General features: G+C 27.6%; 1 protein-coding gene across 1 annotated transcript in view; it reads right to left on the reverse strand.

The window, feature by feature from the left end:
• Nucleotides 1-4,062: 4,062 nt before the first annotated feature.
• The window catches only part of LOC145842341 (laminin subunit alpha-1-like), a 79,670-nt gene continuing 63,629 nt past the window's right edge, over nt 4,063-20,103 (reverse strand). Inside the window, exons 50-63 of the mRNA XM_082949770.1 lie at nt 15,280-15,415; nt 14,067-14,208; nt 13,554-13,799; nt 13,072-13,217; nt 12,637-12,819; nt 12,124-12,316; nt 11,807-11,925; nt 11,516-11,705; nt 11,001-11,150; nt 10,543-10,699; nt 10,066-10,196; nt 9,615-9,837; nt 9,184-9,361; nt 4,063-4,321 (exon numbers count right to left, since the gene is read on the reverse strand). Coding sequence (XP_082805896.1) covers nt 9,204-9,361; nt 9,615-9,837; nt 10,066-10,196; nt 10,543-10,699; nt 11,001-11,150; nt 11,516-11,705; nt 11,807-11,925; nt 12,124-12,316; nt 12,637-12,819; nt 13,072-13,217; nt 13,554-13,799; nt 14,067-14,208; nt 15,280-15,415 — 2,174 coding nt within the window. The 3' untranslated portion in view covers nt 4,063-4,321; nt 9,184-9,203. The remainder of the gene's footprint in view (nt 4,322-9,183; nt 9,362-9,614; nt 9,838-10,065; nt 10,197-10,542; nt 10,700-11,000; nt 11,151-11,515; nt 11,706-11,806; nt 11,926-12,123; nt 12,317-12,636; nt 12,820-13,071; nt 13,218-13,553; nt 13,800-14,066; nt 14,209-15,279; nt 15,416-20,103) is intronic.

The raw sequence follows: 20,103 nt of genomic DNA on the forward strand, positions 1-20,103 counted from the left end.
TGTTCCTATATCAAATTATATCTAAATAAATATTGCTTTATAAATTCTTAAAACAACAAGTTGTTTTTGTACATGATTTTCACTGTTATTATATTCTTATTATGTATTTGTCATACTTATTCTGAATTAAACAAATTACAAAAAAGCTAAAAGTATATAAAGTTATACAAATAAAAACTAAAGAAAAAACACAGCATTAACTTTTGAATTATTTACTTTTATCAAACCTATTTTTTGTGAGACTTGTATAATTAATAAATCTAAAAAAACTATTGCTAAAAATAAATACTAAATATGTAAAAAAAAACTCAGGCCACAAAGGCTTGTCAAACTGTTTAAAAATTACAATGAAACTTTAAAATTAAACGAGATAAACACAAACAAGAGTTTAAAATAAAGTTTAGAACCAAAAATAAGAGTTTAAAACAAAATTTGTATAGTTTATATAAGTATTTTTATACTATTTTATAAACTCTCAATTTAATCATAAATGTAGCATACGATTAATAATCTAAACAAACAACATGCTCTAATAATAAACTAGTTAAGTTCAAGCAAATTATAAAACTTAAGAGGTATTTCTTATCATTATTTTATTTCAAATAAAATTGGCTTTTCTCCCTACATTAACGAACTATGAGTCACACTGCAGCGTTGAACGAACAGGTTAAAATAATCGGAAAAACATGGTTTTTAAGTGCAGCGTAAAACGAATTGTGACGCCATTATTCCGTTAAAATCTATTCAATACCCGATTTAAATATACACTAATTTCTTGTAACAGTTATTGAACGCCAATAAGAAAATAGCAGTTATTTCAAAAGTTGTTGCAAACACAAATCCTTTCTAAATTAGTGCTCATAAAATCTTTCAAACAAATGCTGAAAAATTAACATTGTATATCTTTAACAGTCAGTGTTTATGTTGAACAGATGTTTTTTTTTTTGATTGTGAAGTTTTATATTAATAAAGGAAACTTTTGATTAAAAATTAATCAGCAAACATAAGTATTTGAAAAAAAAAATGTTTGTTGCTAGTTTACATCAAGTCCAATGTTAATGTTTCATTCTTTTTAGTTTCATAAAACAATAATAAACAAAACAAATATGTAATTTTTTTTGATTTTTGTGTTCCCTGTTATTTGGTTTCTTTTTGGCAAGTTTTGATTTACAACCTGTTATGTCGATTCTGAATAAAATTAAAAATATTTAATTTTTAATTTTCTGTTTTTTTTTTTAGAGTATGTGCAATATCATTGCACAACTTTTGTTGTTTTTAAACAGTGTTGTTTTCATTAAACTAATATCAAAATAAATCTTAAGTTTATCCTAAAACAAAAATAATGCCTTTTTTTGGCAACAAATATATTTGTACTTTAACTGTTAGATTTAGTAGAGTACACGACTATTCAAATTCGGACAGTTCAAACTCCGACAACTCCAATATTTATAAAAAAAATTAAAAGGGCCACAAATAAAAAAGTAGTGTATATTTGTCAAATATAAAAAATATATATGTATATCATATTAATATCTACAACTTTTTTTTTCTTTTAGCAAAACATTAATTTTTTTTTTGAGATATGGCTAAAATAAAGTAAAAAACATAATTACTATTAGTAATTTGAAAATATCTTGAAAAATGTTTAGGATTTTGCAAAAAAAAAGTGGTTTGTAGATTACAATAAGATCTAAATGTGCATTTTTCATATTTTTTAAACTAATATTACTTTTTGAGATAAAGTCTTTAAATTTTTGTTTTTGAGAATTTGAGCTGTCCGAATTTGAACTATCATGTAGCCGATTTAGTACTTAGAAGCTCTTTACTTAGTTATTAAAAGATATATTAATAACTTTTAGAAGGCAGTTGATAAATTTTGTATAATTTTGATTTTTTTATGGGCATTGCTTGTATTTTGTATATAATATATTTGGTGTCCTGTAGTGTGGTCAGGCAATCTTTTAGTCAATAAGGCAATTGTACTAGAAAAAGTCTATGGTGGAAATAGTTTCGTAAATTATCAGTTTTATTATCAGTTTTATTAAAACTTATTTGCAAAATTGGACTTAAGCTTTAAAACTAGTCAGGACACCAAATAGATAATATGATTAAAAAGTTTTCACAATTTCAACGCTTTTCAAAGTTCAATCAAACTAAGACTTTAACAAATTACTGTACAACATGTATTAACTTACTAATGTAAAAACAATATTAGTTTGAAAATCTCAACAACACTTTTATAAAAACAACCATCAGCAAGATAGTTAAAATTTAAAGTTTGAAAGACATTTGATATTAATTTTTTATTATCATTAAATTAAGGAAAATTAAGGAAAATCAAAAGTATTACAATATTAAAAATTATACCAACTTTTTTGATCTATATGTTTATATTAACAATTTAAAAAATCTAAACAAGGTATTATATATTTCTAAAATTAACTTATTATGTCAAATTTCAGTTAAACTTTACATTAGTTTTTGAGTAAAAAGCTCATCAACAAAATAACAAATGTTCATATTGTTTTATTTTCAAAAAAACTTTAGGCTTTGAACTTTTATATAAATTTTCAATTAGATAATTTATAAATTAGTTAAGTGTGAATGCATTTCTTAATTAAATCTTAACTAAATATTATTTGTTGTAGCACGTTTTAAGTTGTTTTAAAAACAAACCTAGAACTACTCTAAAAACTGCATGAACTAAAAATTGTTAATTTCTAAACTTAAGTGATATTGATAACATAAACTTTTAGTGAGTACCTACTGAATTGTAATATAAGTATAGCAACTGTGTCTTTCAATACAGTCTAGATTTATATTGTTGTTTGTTTTGAAAAACAATCTAAAATGGGAAACTTAGCTAAGAAATCGTTTTTACCAGGTGACTATTTGTTGACAATGTTTTATAAAAAAGTGTAACATTTGTAGGAACAAAAGGTTTTAATTATAATTATCAAATTTTAACTTCTGTAAAATTTGAATTATAAAACATAAACATTTTTATAATTTTACGTAGTTTTACCTTTACTAATTTTATTAGTTTTACCTTCTCTTAAAACAGCTGTTGCAACCAATCTAAATTAAGATATATTATTAAAATGTTTTAGCTCGTTTGATCAATCTTTAGAGATTAACATTACAAAATAAATATAACAGGTTAATGATGATAGCATTTAACGCATAAATTTATACATCTTCTTTTGTCGTGTTATGTTAATCTTCTTTTTGTTAAACACAAGTATATTTACTCAGTATGTTATATTGCAAAAAAACACATTTTTTAAAGCTTTTTCAATAAGTTGTAAAATGTTGATATTATCAACTAAAACCTGCGATAATTAAATTTAAATGAAGCAAAAAATCTTATAGATTTAAAGTTTTTTTCTAATAGGTAAAATTACAAGTACTTTGCGTCAAGTATAAGTTATAAACTACTTCTCAATGTTTTGATATGTACAACTTAACTTTGTTAGCTAAACTATTGTTTTCAATATGAAAATTGGAGGAATGAATATCATAATGTTTGATTTAGTTTTTTTCATTTTAAATTTTTAAACTTATAAATTTTCAGTGTTAGCTATTAGTAAACATAGGGCATAAACATTTTCGTTCTAGTTGTACAAAGTTAAATAAGAAATTTTAAAACGTACTTTTATATATTTGTTTTGTCTCTTCAAAGAAACAAATTTGTAGTTATTTAATACCACTAATTAAAAAGACAAACTTTTTTTTTATTACAAAGTTTAATTAAAACAGTACTAACCATAAAATCTAATTGCTGAATGATGAAAATTAATAAATAAAACAAAAGAAAAAACAAAAACAACAAAATGGAATCAAAAAAATATATAAGTTGAAAAGCACTGAACAAAAACACGCTAGAAAGTTCTAAACTCGATGAAATAAAATTTAGCTAAGTTAAAAAAAAAAAAAAACAAAAAAAAAAGAAGAAAAGAAGAAAAAGAAAAAAAAAGCGTATAAAACGAGTATACAATAATTATATGAAATATGCTGAAAAAGTATAAAAAATAGTACAAAAAAGGCTGGCTAAAGAAAGTATCTATCTACAATAATATACAGTTGATTAACACAAAACTATTGTGTGTTATATCGACAGTCACAGATCTAAACAAATTACTTTTATTTTTAATTTTACAAATTATGTACAAATTTTTCGTCGAAACTTTCAAAGAGGTAGCGTCAATTTCGTTATGCTGAATTTCCCGCGAAAAAACGATTGAACCGTGAAAATTATTCCCGCCAAATTTGCTGGTGCTTCAAATTATTTCTCGCAATTTTCCTTGTTTTGTTTGTTTGCCTACAACGTTTACATTTGAGAAGCTATCATCTATTTATAAGTATACAATCAAGTCTATCTACAGTTACATCGATATAATTATACAAAGTATAACTTACAAAAATAAATTAGTTGAATTAAATAAAATTTTAATAAGTTTATATATTACACAAATAAGCCTTTATTTGTAAGTTACTAAACAAAATCTAAAAAAACCTTCATACTTCGTTATTTAGACATAAACTAAATAACATTATATATATATATATGGGACACGTTCAAAATCCACCCGCAATCAAAATCCACCCGCGATCAAAATCCACTCGATCAAAATCCACCCGATCAAAATCCACCCGATCAAAATCCACCCGAGTCAAAATCCACCCGATCAAAATCCACCCGGGTCAAAATCCACCCGATCAAAATCTACCCGGTTCAAAATCCACCCGATCAAAATCCACCCGGGTCAAAATCCATCCGATCAAAATCCACCCGAGTCAAAATCCACCCGAGTCAAAATCCACCCGTTCAAAATCAACCCGGTTCAAAATCCACCCGATCAAAATCAAACCGGTTCAAAATCCACCCGATTAAAATCAACCCGATCAAAATCAACCCGAGTCAAAATCCACCCGAGTCAAAATCCACCCGATCAAAATCAACCCGGGTCAAAATCCACCCGATCAAAATCTACCCGGTTCAAAATCCACCCGATCAAAATCCACCCGGGTCAAAATCCATCCGATCAAAATCCATCCGATCAAAATCCACCCGATCAAAATCAACCCAGTTCAAAATTAACCCAGATCAAAATCAACCCAATCAAAATCAACCCGGTTCAAAATCCACCCAATCAAAATCAACCCAGTTCAGTAGTGTTGGTGTTACTTTAAAAAAAAGAAGTTAAAAAAAATAAAAAAAAGAAATACGCTCAGTTTTAATCCATTTAAACTTCTTTTTAATTTAATTTCTCAAAGTCAATCATAATTAAATAAAAATATTTACTAAGGATAACTCATAGTAAATTAAAATATCAAAACTATAGAAGTTTATAAATTAGAAGAATCTTTAATAACATTTATTAAATTAAAGAAAATTACAAAAATCAAGTACCAAATAGTGTAAATTTATGAAAATGTTAATAAAATGTTACAAAAAGAAAATTAAAATATTAATCTTAAATTTTTGAGCTTTTTTTTTTGATGTAAAAAGTTTTGTGTTTTGTGCTTTACTTAAATTTCAAAATAGTATTACGTACAATATTTTATTATATAAAAAATTTTAACTAGCAGTATTTATAAAAAAAAAAATATAGATAAAGAATTATATAAAATTGCTACGTGATAATAAAATAAAAATCCTTTGTTAAATTTGGAAAAACTATCACCTATTAATTATATTTTAAACATAATTGTTTTCGACGTGGAAAAGACGTTAAAAGATATTTTTGGTGTGCGACTCGATAACTTTAAGGTATGTTCGTGCAAGAGGACTTAGAACCAAATATTTTGAGCGCTTTTATTTGTCGTTTAGTAAACAATTTATTGACGTTTCTTTTATTAGTAATTTTTAAAAACAAAACATAAATTTTAATATAAAAATACGAAAACTAATTTACTAAAAATATAAATGAGGAATATGTAAGAAATCAATAACTGTTTTAAAACAATTTTATTGTTTTCTATCTAATTTTTGTTACAAATATTTTTTAGTTATTTTTTTTAATTTATACAATAATTTTAGCTGCTATTATCTTTTTTCAAAGTGTTTAAGTTATTTGAATTTTATTTTATTAAATGTTTTTTTTATAAACCATCTATTTTTGAAAAAAACTAAAAATTGTTTCGTCTAAGGTAACTAAGGTTATAAGTTATTTTTAATTAGATAACAACTTAATTTGCTAGTTTTTAACTAATAGTACAAATTAAAAAGCTAAACATTTTTCTATTAATTCTAAAGTCCTTTACATAAAACAAATATCGACTCAACAATTCATTGAGTTTGCTCAAATAGCTTGTAAATTGCAACTAAAAAAGTTAGTAGTTAGACTTGAGCTAGGGAAATTATATACTTAAGAATTGTAGTAGTAAACAAATAAGTTGAGTTTTTCAGAAATGACACTATATTTATAACAAATATTACGAAAAAAAAACTTATAACATTTTTAATTTATTATTAAAATGTTCTATTTTTACATATGTTCATTAAAAAAAGTATGTATTTCAGACAAGAGAGTTTAAATTCAAGTATAAGTTATTTTTATGCATTTTTGTACCAGACTGTATCAACTTAAACAATCGTATTATTAATTTTATTAATAGGTTAAGGCCAGTTTTGAAACTGATTAATTGAGTGGTTTTATAAAATTTAATCTCTTTTGGTTAACGTTTAAATTTTAACTTTAAAATTTTCTAATCTAAAATTTTTATATTACATGCGATAAATGTTCTTGAATACGCTATAACTGCATGTTTTTAATTAATTAGTTGTAAACGTTTTATGTTTTTTTATAAATATAAAGTTGCATAGAAATTGTAATTAAGTAAGATAAATTATTATTTACTGTTCAATATTATATTGTTAATTGATATTTTTTAATTCATAGAAATGGAAATGTTATTATTTACCACTATTTTTTTTAAATATAATCTTCATATAAAAAAAGTCCATTTGTTAAAACTTAAGAAATTTTAAGTAATTTAATTAAAAATGAAACATTATTAAATTAAACAAAATTTTATATTGGTTATAACGAATTTAAACGGTAAAGACAACTATTGTTATAACAAATTGTTTAGTAGACAAATTAAACTAAACATAAAACGTTAAGATCTTGAAAAACGTTAAAATATATGTAAAACGTTAAGATCTTGTATATTTCAGTAATAGATAAATACGACATGACACAAAACAGTGTGTATTTGTATGTTCTAAAAATTTTACAAAACTTTATTTTTGTACTATAGTTTCTAAAAATGGTATAAAAAGACATTTAATAACTTTTTTAAACAGTGTAAGTTTTTCTTTTAAAACCTTTAAATACCTTAATAATCTTTCTAAAGTTTTTCGGGTTGCAACTTTTTGAAACAAAAAAGTACAACAGTTACTTCAACCCAGTCACCGTGTTTTTAAAAGTTAAAAACATGTAAAATTGCCAATTAAAAAAACTTTGCAATATTATATAAGTAATTTATCCAAGTATGTAAACTTTTGTTGTTTAAAAGGAAAAGTAAAGTCTAAACTATAAAGAAAAACTTCTAGATTTACTATCTGTCTTTTTTCACATCTAAGGCTTAAGCATAATAAATGGTTTTTAAATGATATTCAGGAACTTAAAAACAAACTATTATAATTTCGTTTTCTTTTTTTGAAAATTTCAATTTAACTTTTGTTTTGTTTAGCGGACCAAATTTACATGCTCGAGGGCCACATATTTACACTTCGAGGGCCGCAGTTTGCTGACCCCTAAATTAAATGGATTAATTTGTAGTATAAATGGTAGCTTTCACTTGGAATACTCAGTTTTTATAAAAATTATATCGTGTGACGTATTTGTTTAAAAATTACTTAAAAGTTCTAAATTATTAAATTTTATACCTAGAAACAGTAAATTATAATTGATTGTCGTGTAATTGTGATTGAGATAATACTAGATTATTTTTTCTAGCACATCCTTTAGTTTTCTAAAAGTTTTAACATAGTCATATTTGTATAGTAAAACTTTAATTTATTTATCCTGACGTTGTTTAACTTTTATTAGCTCTTATAGTTATACTTATATCAAAAACAACAGTTCCTTTAAAAGCTGCTTGCCGGCTGTAGCTATTCAAAATTATATTCAGTAATCGAAAAAACAAAAATATTTTTGTCAAAAATTCCTTATAATAAGCAAAAATACCAAATAACAACTCAAAAAACTTCACAAAATAAGTTCAATCTGTAGTACAGTTTTTATATTCTTAGGTCAATTTATAAGGGACAAAAATACAAGATTTTATAAGTTTTTTTAAATAAAACTTGTTTAAGATTGGTACTTTAGAGTGGTGAGATTTGTTTAAATGATACTTGATTTAAAAATAAATAAATAAACAAGGTGCTTGTTTCGATTCAGTTGGATTTTGACTTTGGTTGATTTTGTGTCGGTAGGATTTTGACTCGGGTTGATTTTAACTCGGATGAATTTTGATCGGTTGGATTTTGACTCGGGTGGATTTTGATCGGGTGGATTTTGACTCGGGTTGATTTTGATCGGGTGGATTTTAAACCGGGTGGATTTTGATCGGGTGGATTTTGATCGGGTGGATTTTGATCGGGTGGATTTTGATCGGGTGGGTTTTGAAACGGGTGGATTTAGAGTCGGGTTGATTTTGATCGGGTGGATTTTGAACCGGGTGGATTTTGATCGGGTAGATTTTGATCGGGTGGATTTTGAACCGGGTGGATTTTAATCGGGTGGATTTTAACTCGGGTGGATTTTAATCGGGTGGATTTTGATCGGATGGATTTTGAACCGGGTTGGTTTTGATCGGGTGGATTTTGACTCGGGTTGATTTTGATCGGGTAGATTTTGACTCGGGTCGATTTTGATCGGGTGGATTTTGACTCGGGTGGATTTTGATCGGGTGGATTTTGAACCGGGTGGATTTTGATCGGGTGGATTTTGAACGCGGGTGGATTTTGATCGGGTGGATTTTGAACGCGGGTGGATTTTGATAGTATACCATATATATACAAACTGTTACCTAATTACTTTACGGGTTGTTAAGAGTTAATAATTAAGTACATTCCTAAAGTGTTTACAAAACCTTTATAAAGTTCAAACAAATAGTGCATTTGTAACATTCTAACTTAAGTATTTATGTTAACCTAAAATTTTAACCAACCTATTTGTTACCTAATCAATTCACACGTTGTTTGCATTAGAGGGACACGAGTTAGGTATGATTCCTTTAACTTCAACAGCATCTTCTATTTCTATTTTTTCACCTTTGACCACAATCATTCGCATGCATCCAATGAAATTGTTTGTTGTTTTCAAGTGGGGTGGTTTCGCTACAGACACTGAAAATTTTCATTCTTAATTTAACTTTTTTGTACACAATAATAGAAAAACGAAAAAACTTATGAACTGTTGTTAGTTTTATTTCTGATAGAATAAATACAAAATTACTCAACTCGGTTATACTAGTAAACTCTTTCTTTGTCAAACAAAAAATACATCAAAGAAAGAAACAGTAAGTGCTAACGTTAAATTATACAACATAAAAATCATATAAAAATGTATATATACATATATATATATGTTTAAACAAACATGGTATTCCCCCGATGTAAAGAGGTCTTCCCTGTGTGTCTGCTGAAGTTTGCGTGTGAGGAGAATTTGCGGTTATGACGTCATAATCGTCAATCCGCATGCTCAATGATTTCAGGTGTTTTTGAACGACCACTAGGTGCCACTTTCCGTCGCACAGTGACGTGATAGAAGGCGATGACGTCACTGAAAATATTCCCCCGCCGTTGTTTGCTTGAAAAACAAGCTGTTTGAAATAAAAATAATAATTAAACGTTCTGGAAGACTAATTATATTAGAGAGTTTAAAATTAGTTAGTTATTAACTTCTACATTGTTTACAACACTATATGTTTTACTATGCTCAACAACAAGTTAGTTCAGAATAAGTGAATAAATGTTGAATTCAAATAAAATATGAATTTACATTTCGATTATAAGTTTAAAAGAACAGTATAATTTTAACAAAAACTAACTTTTCCTTCAATCATCTCCAATGACAAAAGATCTTTTCTAGGATCACTGACACTCAACAGAATTGAGTTCGGATAAAAAGTTTTGATTTGCATTCTTATTTCGGTTGTTGTACCTACTCGAAATGAATTTCCTGTAAATCGTTATTAATTAGCACATTTTGTTAAATTTTTCTGTATATTGAATTTGGTTTATATATACTTACATAATTCAGTTTATATTCGTATGAATCTTAAAAAACATTAAGTAAATACTTTAAATAAATACAATGAAGTTATGAACGACTCATTACGCTTATCATAATTTATAAAATGATGTTTAATACATGACAAAGCTTAATATAGCTTTTCTATCTACTCAACAAACTTTTATAGCTACGTTGAAGTGTGTTTAACCGTTAACAAACAGAAACATGTGTTTGTGTAATAAAGACAGAGTACTGTTTATATTTGTTAACATTATATATAATATAAACTCACTATGTTTAATATAGCTTCCAGATCCACTGAAGAAACTTCCGTATTCAATATACTTGTGACAGGGTACAACACCTCTGTTCTGAAGTGCGTTTCTGAAGTGTTTCTTTTGTTCATTTATCATCAAGTTGCCTACACACGCATCCATACTGTTCGATATCTGTTTGGAAAAAGTAATTAAGTGGGTTTGAATAGCTAGCTTGTTTTTGTGAAATTTTGATTGCCTTCAATGTTAGATTACACATTTTTCATTTAGTAACTATGGAGTATCTTGCAAAACACAAGAAGAATAATTATTTGATTGTATTGGAAAATTTGTTTATTACTTCTAATTGTATAATTGTACATCAGGCTATTGAATCTGTTTTATACATCTACAGTTTATTCCAGCGGTACCCATATAGTTATGCATTGATCAACTCCTAACTTAACTACACTTATTTATTAAAACGTCAACTAACAGATCCAACTTTGTGTTTAAATTCTGCTGAGACACCTCCAACATACAACAGTCTTTCAAGATGCATCTTTGTGTCTGCTTTTGCTTCGGATCTGATTCTTCTTCTATCAACTTGAAGCATCCCTCTCCGTTTACTTTTTCTTATTTTGATCTATAAAGAGAGAAAGATTAATTTGGTGTAACCTCGTTGTTATATTATTATAGCCAATGTTCAAGGCATCACTTGTTATCAAGCATTTATACTTTAAAAAAAACTCATAAAAAGTAAATAGCAAAAAGTATCTTGTAAAAATATAAGAATTAAGTACAGTAATTAAATTTTATGTTATCAGTTTTTTCTTAATAAATTTAAGTTATAAGTCTCATACTTATTCCATAAACTCTAAATTATGTTGTGTATATTTTAGATTTTGTTAGCAATAATGGTCGTAAACATAGATAAACAGGGTTTTTTTTTTAATTAAGAATTATTCTAAAAAAATACTATAATTACTAGAGAAAATGTAAAAATCAAACCTTATGCCACATTCCATCATCTATGGATTTTTCAGAAACCATTTCAGCGGATCCCATTGAAGTCTGAAATTTGAAGATTGGTTTCCCGTCTTTGATCTTCAAAGAGAAGAAATCGTTTCCCTGGAACGCTCCAGAGTACAAGATCAACCCTGTCTTGGCGTATGTTCGTATTCTTAGTGATATGGTAAATCTGTGAGGATGTAAATAAATTCATGATAGTACAAGAAAAATTTATTTTTACGTATTTTAGTGTTTTCTTATCATTCCTAAACAGTTGTAGTTTAAACTAACTTTCTGGATATGGGTTTGTCAAAGTTGTACGCAAGGTAGCTGTTATTGTTCCTCCCAAAGTGAGCCGCATTTCTTCTTTGCTTGGAATAATTCGGAACACCACATTGGTTGTTTGTTTCCTGTGATAGAAACTTGTATAAAGTCAAGTAGTCAACACATAACAATGTTTGAAAAAATATTTAATTCTGTTGTTTTAAAAACTAAGTCAGTACACCTACTGTCAAAGGAGATAGATTTTTTATATATTTAGCCGAAAGTTAAATCCAACCAACTCACATATATCAGTACAACTCGTTAGTAAATAAACTAAAGCTTACCAATTTCTCAAGGTCCTGTTTCGTGGCACCTTGTCCCTTGTCTCTGATGACGTCATTTCTTGTCGTCGTGACAACCAGTGGTGTAGTAGCTGGTCTATCGGTTGGTGGGGGTTCAGTTTGATCTCCATAGCAACCACCCATGTGAACGTTGCTGTGACGTAACAACTCCTTGTCGTTCCATTGTGACGTCATACTAGAAAAAAAGTAGAATAAGTTTAAGTTTTTAGTGTAATTTAGGTAATCTAAATTATAAGTATTGAAACAACAATAAAATTAAAAATAGTTAACTCTTTGTTGATTGTTTGACTGTAGAGCGCTTAATATATTTTACTCTTACTAAAATATAAAAAAAAAGTTTAATACAAACATGTACTGTCATAAACATTTATAGCGTTATATTTTAAATGTCTGCTTGCATAAATAAAAAATAAAATTAAGTCAACATATTATTTTAACCTGGAAAAAATCATAACTATTTGACGAGATAAAGTTAAGGCAACAAACAAAACTAACTTTCCAACCATGAAGTCAACAAGGCATCCCTTCAAGGAAGTCGAGTTCTTCTCAGCTATGGATCCGATCTCGAAACCCTTGGGTACCCCTCCGATGTAAACCCTCTGTGTTTTAAGGGTCATCTTGGGGTCGAGGTAGGAAAGTGTCGTTTCGTCGTCTTTATCACTTATCTTCATTGTTATACTGCGAAAAGTGCATTTCTTAAACACAGTTTTTATACTATTTTTTATTCTTTGAAAACGTGTTGGTTTGTTTTCTTAAATCTACAGCATATCTTTATTTTATAAGATACTTTGTTCTGACTGTTATTTTACCAAATACGATGTAAAACTAACTGATTATCTGTATAACAAATTGAAGTTTGCATTTCAAAAGCCGTGACGAAGTGTTAAAAAGAGACACATTATGTTTTTTTACGTAGTAGTTTAAACTAACTTATTTCTGTTTCTTCTCAACGACACAAGCCACACATTACCGTCATTGTAATGATTATCTCTTGACTCTAAATTTTGCACAGAACCACCATCCATATGGATCCGGGTTGTTAGGTATCCATCGCGAAGAAATATTGAGTAGAAGTCCTGAAAATTTGATTATAATTTCAAAAGTTACATGTTAGCACTACGTATGTTTTAGTACCATTAAGTGTTTATAGTTTTTATAAAATTTTCAAGTTTTTAAAATTATTTCTTGATATTTTCTTAACTTGGGTATATGCAAACAAAAAAAAAAGAGCACACAATCTCTACAAAGTATTAAAATTAACATGGAGTTAACAAACCTACAAACAAATAGAAAGAGGATACACAAAAACGGATCTATATTAATAAAAAGGTATAGTATGCATAAAATACACATATTTCCTAAAGTAGACTAAGGTACTTTCCTAGCAACTCATAAATTACCCAAAATCTCACCTCTCTTGTGTATGGGTGTCTTTTCTTAATGATAGGCCTTCTCCTATTCCTCCTCTTCCTTTTCTCCCTTTTCAGTTCTCTTCTTTTCAAGTTCTTCTCTCGTTTAAGCTCCTTCCTGTCAACACCGACTAGTATGATGGCGTTGGCGGATCTTGTCTGAAAACTGACCACTAGGGAGCGATGTGGAGTCAGATCTATTGGTTGGACTTCCATGAAACCTTCAGCTCCAAATCCCACGTTGTTTACCTGTAAAAGTTTTTATATAACATACTGATTAGTCTACTAGAATTACAAGTAAATACATTTGCTAGTTATACTTTTATATAAAAAAATCATCACAATATTTAGAAAACGAAGTTTTCTTTTATGATATATAATATGCAATCATTAAACTTTAAACGTTGCTTATTACTAAATGTCTAGTTTTTTCTAAGAAAAGCTGTTTAAAATATTTAAAACAGTATCGATCATTAACATAATTATAAATAAAAACAGTGTTACGAAAATACTAACAGTTTCAGGACAGGAGATAGACACGTCTTGATCGATGACGTCATTCTGCGGATTATTTTTCAAGGTAACAGAACGTCCGTCTAGTTTCACTTTTGCAATGCACCCGATCAAACCAGACACATTTCTGAACTCTTCTCTTATTCTGTGATTAATAAGTTGTGATGTTTGTTTTTATTTTTAGTACAAACTCATTTGAAATACGAATAATGTTTAAATAACATTCAAACTTTAAAGCTTACACTTTAATGTAATTTAAAGAAAAGTTATAAAGGATTATTAAATGATCTTAAGCTTATGATAAATCATAAAATAAACAAATTTTAACATTACCGAATTAAAAAAATGTCTTGACTTATTAGGTGTTAGACCTACAACTTGTAGCAGCTGAAAATTATTATTATAGAGAAAATTCAAATTGGTGACCTATAACCAAATTTAAGAAAGATTATGCTATTTCAAATACTAAAAGTGTTGGACGTGTTGTGTTTTAAAATAACTAAAAAAATTTCTACTAAACTACATGAAAGTATAATAATGTAATGTACTAATTAGCTAACTTTGTGTACATATATCTAGAAACACACTTGAAAAAGTTCACCAAAGCTTTTATGAATTATGACAAAGCATTTGAGTGACAGCACTTTTTTTAATTACTATTATTCTTGAATTAAACAATACTTTTATTATAAAACGTCTAGAATTATTATTTTTACATAATTAGACTAAAAATAACTTCAAAATAATTAATTGTGGATAAAAATTATCTTTTTTATAAAAGTATCTAATTATGTGACTAATTGATAATTAAAACGCATCATGATTGCTATTCACATCTTAACTTACTTTAATCCAAGCTTGTAATGGCGACTAAAAAGATAAATGTAAAATGAAAAATAAGTAAGTTTTAATTAAATAAAAGATAACTTTTTTTATATCAAAATATTTTTTAGTTTAGAAAAGCAAAACCACTAGGTAATTATTTTTTATTATTTTGTTTTAAAAACAAACAAAAGTAAACTATATAAAGTTTAACACCAAAAGCAAGTTAATTTTTAAACCTTAAAAATTGTGTTTACTGTGTGTAAACTGTACAAACTTTACAGTACTTTTAACTAAAATAGTATAAATGATAAATATAAAGCTTTTAAATATTAAATCTGTTTTATTTTTAAATGTATAAAAAAATAATCTATACAAAAAAAGACAAACAAACTTTGCAATACTTTCGTCGGGGAATCCACCGATATATATCTTATCTTTATCCGTGTCAATATTCAAATATCCGTCATTTGGCTTTAGATGGAGGAATTGAAGCTTTCTACTAGTTGTGCCACTTACTTGGAATATGACTGTTTAAAATATGTTTTAATTTAATAGTTTAGTCAGATATTTATAAAAATAAGTTTGTTGCCTAGTTCTTTCTTTTGTTAAAATAAAAAGAGTATTTTATCTTCAGGAATTAGAATATTGTAATATCAAATCTACGAGCAACCTTTTAACAACAAAGAATTAAAAAAACTAGTGTAAAGATGTACAAAATTATCACATTTATTTAAAAGCGGCAAATTAGTTTTATGTAAATACAGAAGTCTATATGTAAGTTTAGCTTGTAGTATTGAACAACAAAAACTTAGTACTAATGAACAAAAATAATTAAATATTACTACCATTAGTGCCATTAAAGAGAAGGTCAACAGTAAACCACTGCCCATCATTGTAAACGAACTAATAAAAATACTAACTAAACTCAAATAAAGTATTCAACTAACCATGAGTGCCATTAAATAGAAGATCAACAGTGAACCACTGCCCATCATTGTAAACAAACTAATAAAAATACCAACTAAACTCAAATAAAATATTCAACTAACCATGAGTGCCATTAAATAGAAGATCAACAGTGAACCACTGCACATCATTGTAAACAAACTAATAAAAATACTAACTAAACTCATAAATAATATTCAACTAACCATGAGTGCCATTAAATAGAAGATCAACAGTGAACCACTGCACATCATTGTAGACAAACTAATAAAAATACTAACTAAACTCATATATAATATTTCACTGACCATGAGTCCCATTAAATAGAAGATCAACAGTGAACCACTGCCCATCATTGTAAACAAACTAATAAAAATACTAACTAAACTCATAAATAATATTCAACTAACCATGAGTTCCATTAAACAGAAGATCAACAGTGAACCACTGCACATCATTGTAAACAAACTAATAAAAATACTAACTAAACTCATAAATAATATTCAACTAACCATGAATTCCATTAAATAGAAGATCAACAGTGAACCACAGCCCATCGTTGTAAACCAACTAATAAAAATACTAACTAAACTCATAAATAATATTTCACTGACCATGAGTGCCATTAAACAGAAGGTCAACAGTGAACCACTGCACATCATTGTAAACAAACTAATAAAAATACTAACTAAACTCATATAAAATATTTAACTAACCATGAGTGCCATTAAACAGAAGATCAACAGTGAACCACTGCCCATCATTGTAAACAAACTAATAAAAATACTAACTAAACTCATATATAATATTCAACTAACCATGAGTGCCATTAAACAGAAGATCAACAGTGAACCACTGCACATCATTGTAAACAAACTAATAAAAATACTAACTAAACTCATAAATAATATTCAACTAACCATGAATTCCATTAAATAGAAGATCAACAGTGAACCACAGCCCATCGTTGTAAACCAACTAATAAAAATACTAACTAAACTCATATATAATATTTCACTGACCATGAGTGCCATTAAACAGAAGATCAACAGTGAACCACTGCCCATCATTGTAAACAAACTAATAAAAATACTAACTAAACTCATATATAATATTTCAACTAACCATGAGTCCCATTAAACAGAAGATCAACAGTGAACCACTGCCCATCATTGTAAACAAACTAATAAAAATACTAACTAAACTCATATAAAATATTCAACTAACCATGAGTGCCATTAAACAGAAGATCAACAGTGAACCACTGCACATCATTGTAGACAAACTAATAAAAATACTAACTAAACTCATAAATAATATTTAACTAACCATGAGTGCCATTAAACAGAAGATCAACAGTGAACCACTGCACATCATTGTAAACAAACTAATAAAAATACTAACTAAACTCATAAATAATATTCAACTAACCATGAATTCCATTAAATAGAAGATCAACAGTGAACCACTGCACATCGTTGTAGACAAACTAATAAAAATACTAACTAAACTCATAAATAATATTCAACTAACCATGAGTGCCATTAAACAGAAGATCAACAGTGAAACACTGCACATCATTGTAAACGAACTAATAAAAATACTAACTAAACTCATAAATAATATTCAACTAACCATGAGTGCCATTAAACAGAAGATCAACAGTGAAACACTGCACATCATTGTAAACGAACTAATAAAAATACTAACTAAACTCATATATAATATTTCACTAACCATGAGTGCCATTAAACAGAAGATCAACAGTGAACCACTGCCCATCATTGTAAACAAACTAATAAAAATACTAACTAAACTCATAAATAATATTCAACTAACCATGAGTTCCATTAAATAGAAGATCAACAGTAAACCACAGCCCATCGTTGTAAACAAACTAATAAAAAATATCAACTAAACTCAAATAAAATATTCAACTAACCATGAGTGCCATTAAACAGAAGATCAACAGTGAACCACTGACCATCGTTGTAAACGAACTAATAGAAATACTAACTAAACTCATATATAATATTTCACTAACCATGAGTCCCATTAAACAGAAGATCAACAGTGAACCACTACCCGTCATTGTAAACAAACTAATAAAAATACTAACTAAACTCATAAATAATATTCAACTAACCATGAGTGCCATTAAACAGAAGATCAACAGTGAACCACTGCACATCATTGTAAACAAACTAATAAAAATACTAACTAAACTCATAAATAATATTCAACTAACCATGAGTTCCATTAAATAGAAGATCAACAGTGAACCACTGCACATCATTGTAGACAAACTAATAAAAATACTAACTAAACTCATATATAATATTTCACTGACCATGAGTCCCATTAAATAGAAGATCAACAGTGAACCACTGCCCATCATTGTAAACAAACTAATAAAAATACTAACTAAACTCATAAATAATATTCAACTAACCATGAGTGCCATTAAATAGAAGATCAACAGTGAACCACTGCACATCATTGTAAACAAACTAATAAAAATACTAACTAAACTCATAAATAATATTCAACTAACCATGAGTTCCATTAAATAGAAGATCAACAGTGAACCACTGCACATCATTGTAGACAAACTAATAAAAATACTAACTAAACTCATATATAATATTTCACTAACCATGAGTTCCATTAAATAGAAGATCAACAGTGAACCACTGCACATCATTGTAAACAAACTAATAAAAATACTAACTAAACTCATATATAATATTTCACTGACCATGAGTGCCATTAAACAGAAGATCAACAGTGAAACACTGCACATCATTGTAAACGAACTAATAAAAATACTAACTAAACTCATATATAATATTTCACTAACCATGAGTGCCATTAAACAGAAGATCAACAGTGAACCACTGCCCATCATTGTAAACAAACTAATAAAAATACTAACTAAACTCATAAATAATATTCAACTAACCATGAGTTCCATTAAATAGAAGATCAACAGTAAACCACAGCCCATCGTTGTAAACAAACTAATAAAAAATATCAACTAAACTCAAATAAAATATTCAACTAACCATGAGTGCCATTAAACAGAAGATCAACAGTGAACCACTGACCATCGTTGTAAACGAACTAATAGAAATACTAACTAAACTCATATATAATATTTCACTAACCATGAGTCCCATTAAACAGAAGATCAACAGTGAACCACTACCCGTCATTGTAAACAAACTAATAAAAATACTAACTAAACTCATAAATAATATTCAACTAACCATGAGTGCCATTAAACAGAAGATCAACAGTGAACCACTGCACATCATTGTAAACAAACTAATAAAAATACTAACTAAACTCATAAATAATATTCAACTAACCATGAGTTCCATTAAATAGAAGATCAACAGTGAACCACTGCACATCATTGTAAACAAACTAATAAAAATACTAACTAAACTCATAAATAATATTCAACTAACCATGAGTGCCATTAAACAGAAGATCAACAGTGAACCACTGCACATCATTGTAGACAAACTAATAAAAATACTAACTAAACTCATAAATAATATTCAACTAACCATGAGTTCCATTAAATAGAAGATCAACAGTGAACCACTGCACATCATTGTAGACAAACTAATAAAAATACTAACTAAACTCATATATAATATTTCACTGACCATGAGTCCCATTAAATAGAAGATCAACAGTGAACCACTGCCCATCATTGTAAACAAACTAATAAAAATACTAACTAAACTCATAAATAATATTCAACTAACCATGAGTGCCATTAAATAGAAGATCAACAGTGAACCACTGCACATCATTGTAAACAAACTAATAAAAATACTAACTAAACTCATATATAATAGTCAACTAACCATGAGTGCCATTAAACAGAAGATCAACAGTGAACCACTGACCATCGTTGTAAACGAACTAATAGAAATACTAACTAAACTCATATATAATATTTCACTAACCATGAGTCCCATTAAACAGAAGATCAACAGTGAACCACTACCCGTCATTGTAAACAAACTAATAAAAATACTAACTAAACTCATAAATAATATTCAACTAACCATGAGTGCCATTAAACAGAAGATCAACAGTGAACCACTGCACATCATTGTAAACAAACTAATAAAAATACTAACTAAACTCATAAATAATATTCAACTAACCATGAGTTCCATTAAATAGAAGATCAACAGTGAACCACTGCACATCATTGTAGACAAACTAATAAAAATACTAACTAAACTCA

The sequence above is a fragment of the Thalia democratica genome, chromosome 1 (assembly GCF_965202585.1).
Source record: "Thalia democratica chromosome 1, ktThaDemo2.hap1.1, whole genome shotgun sequence".
Classification (NCBI taxonomy): domain Eukaryota; kingdom Metazoa; phylum Chordata; class Thaliacea; order Salpida; family Salpidae; genus Thalia; species Thalia democratica.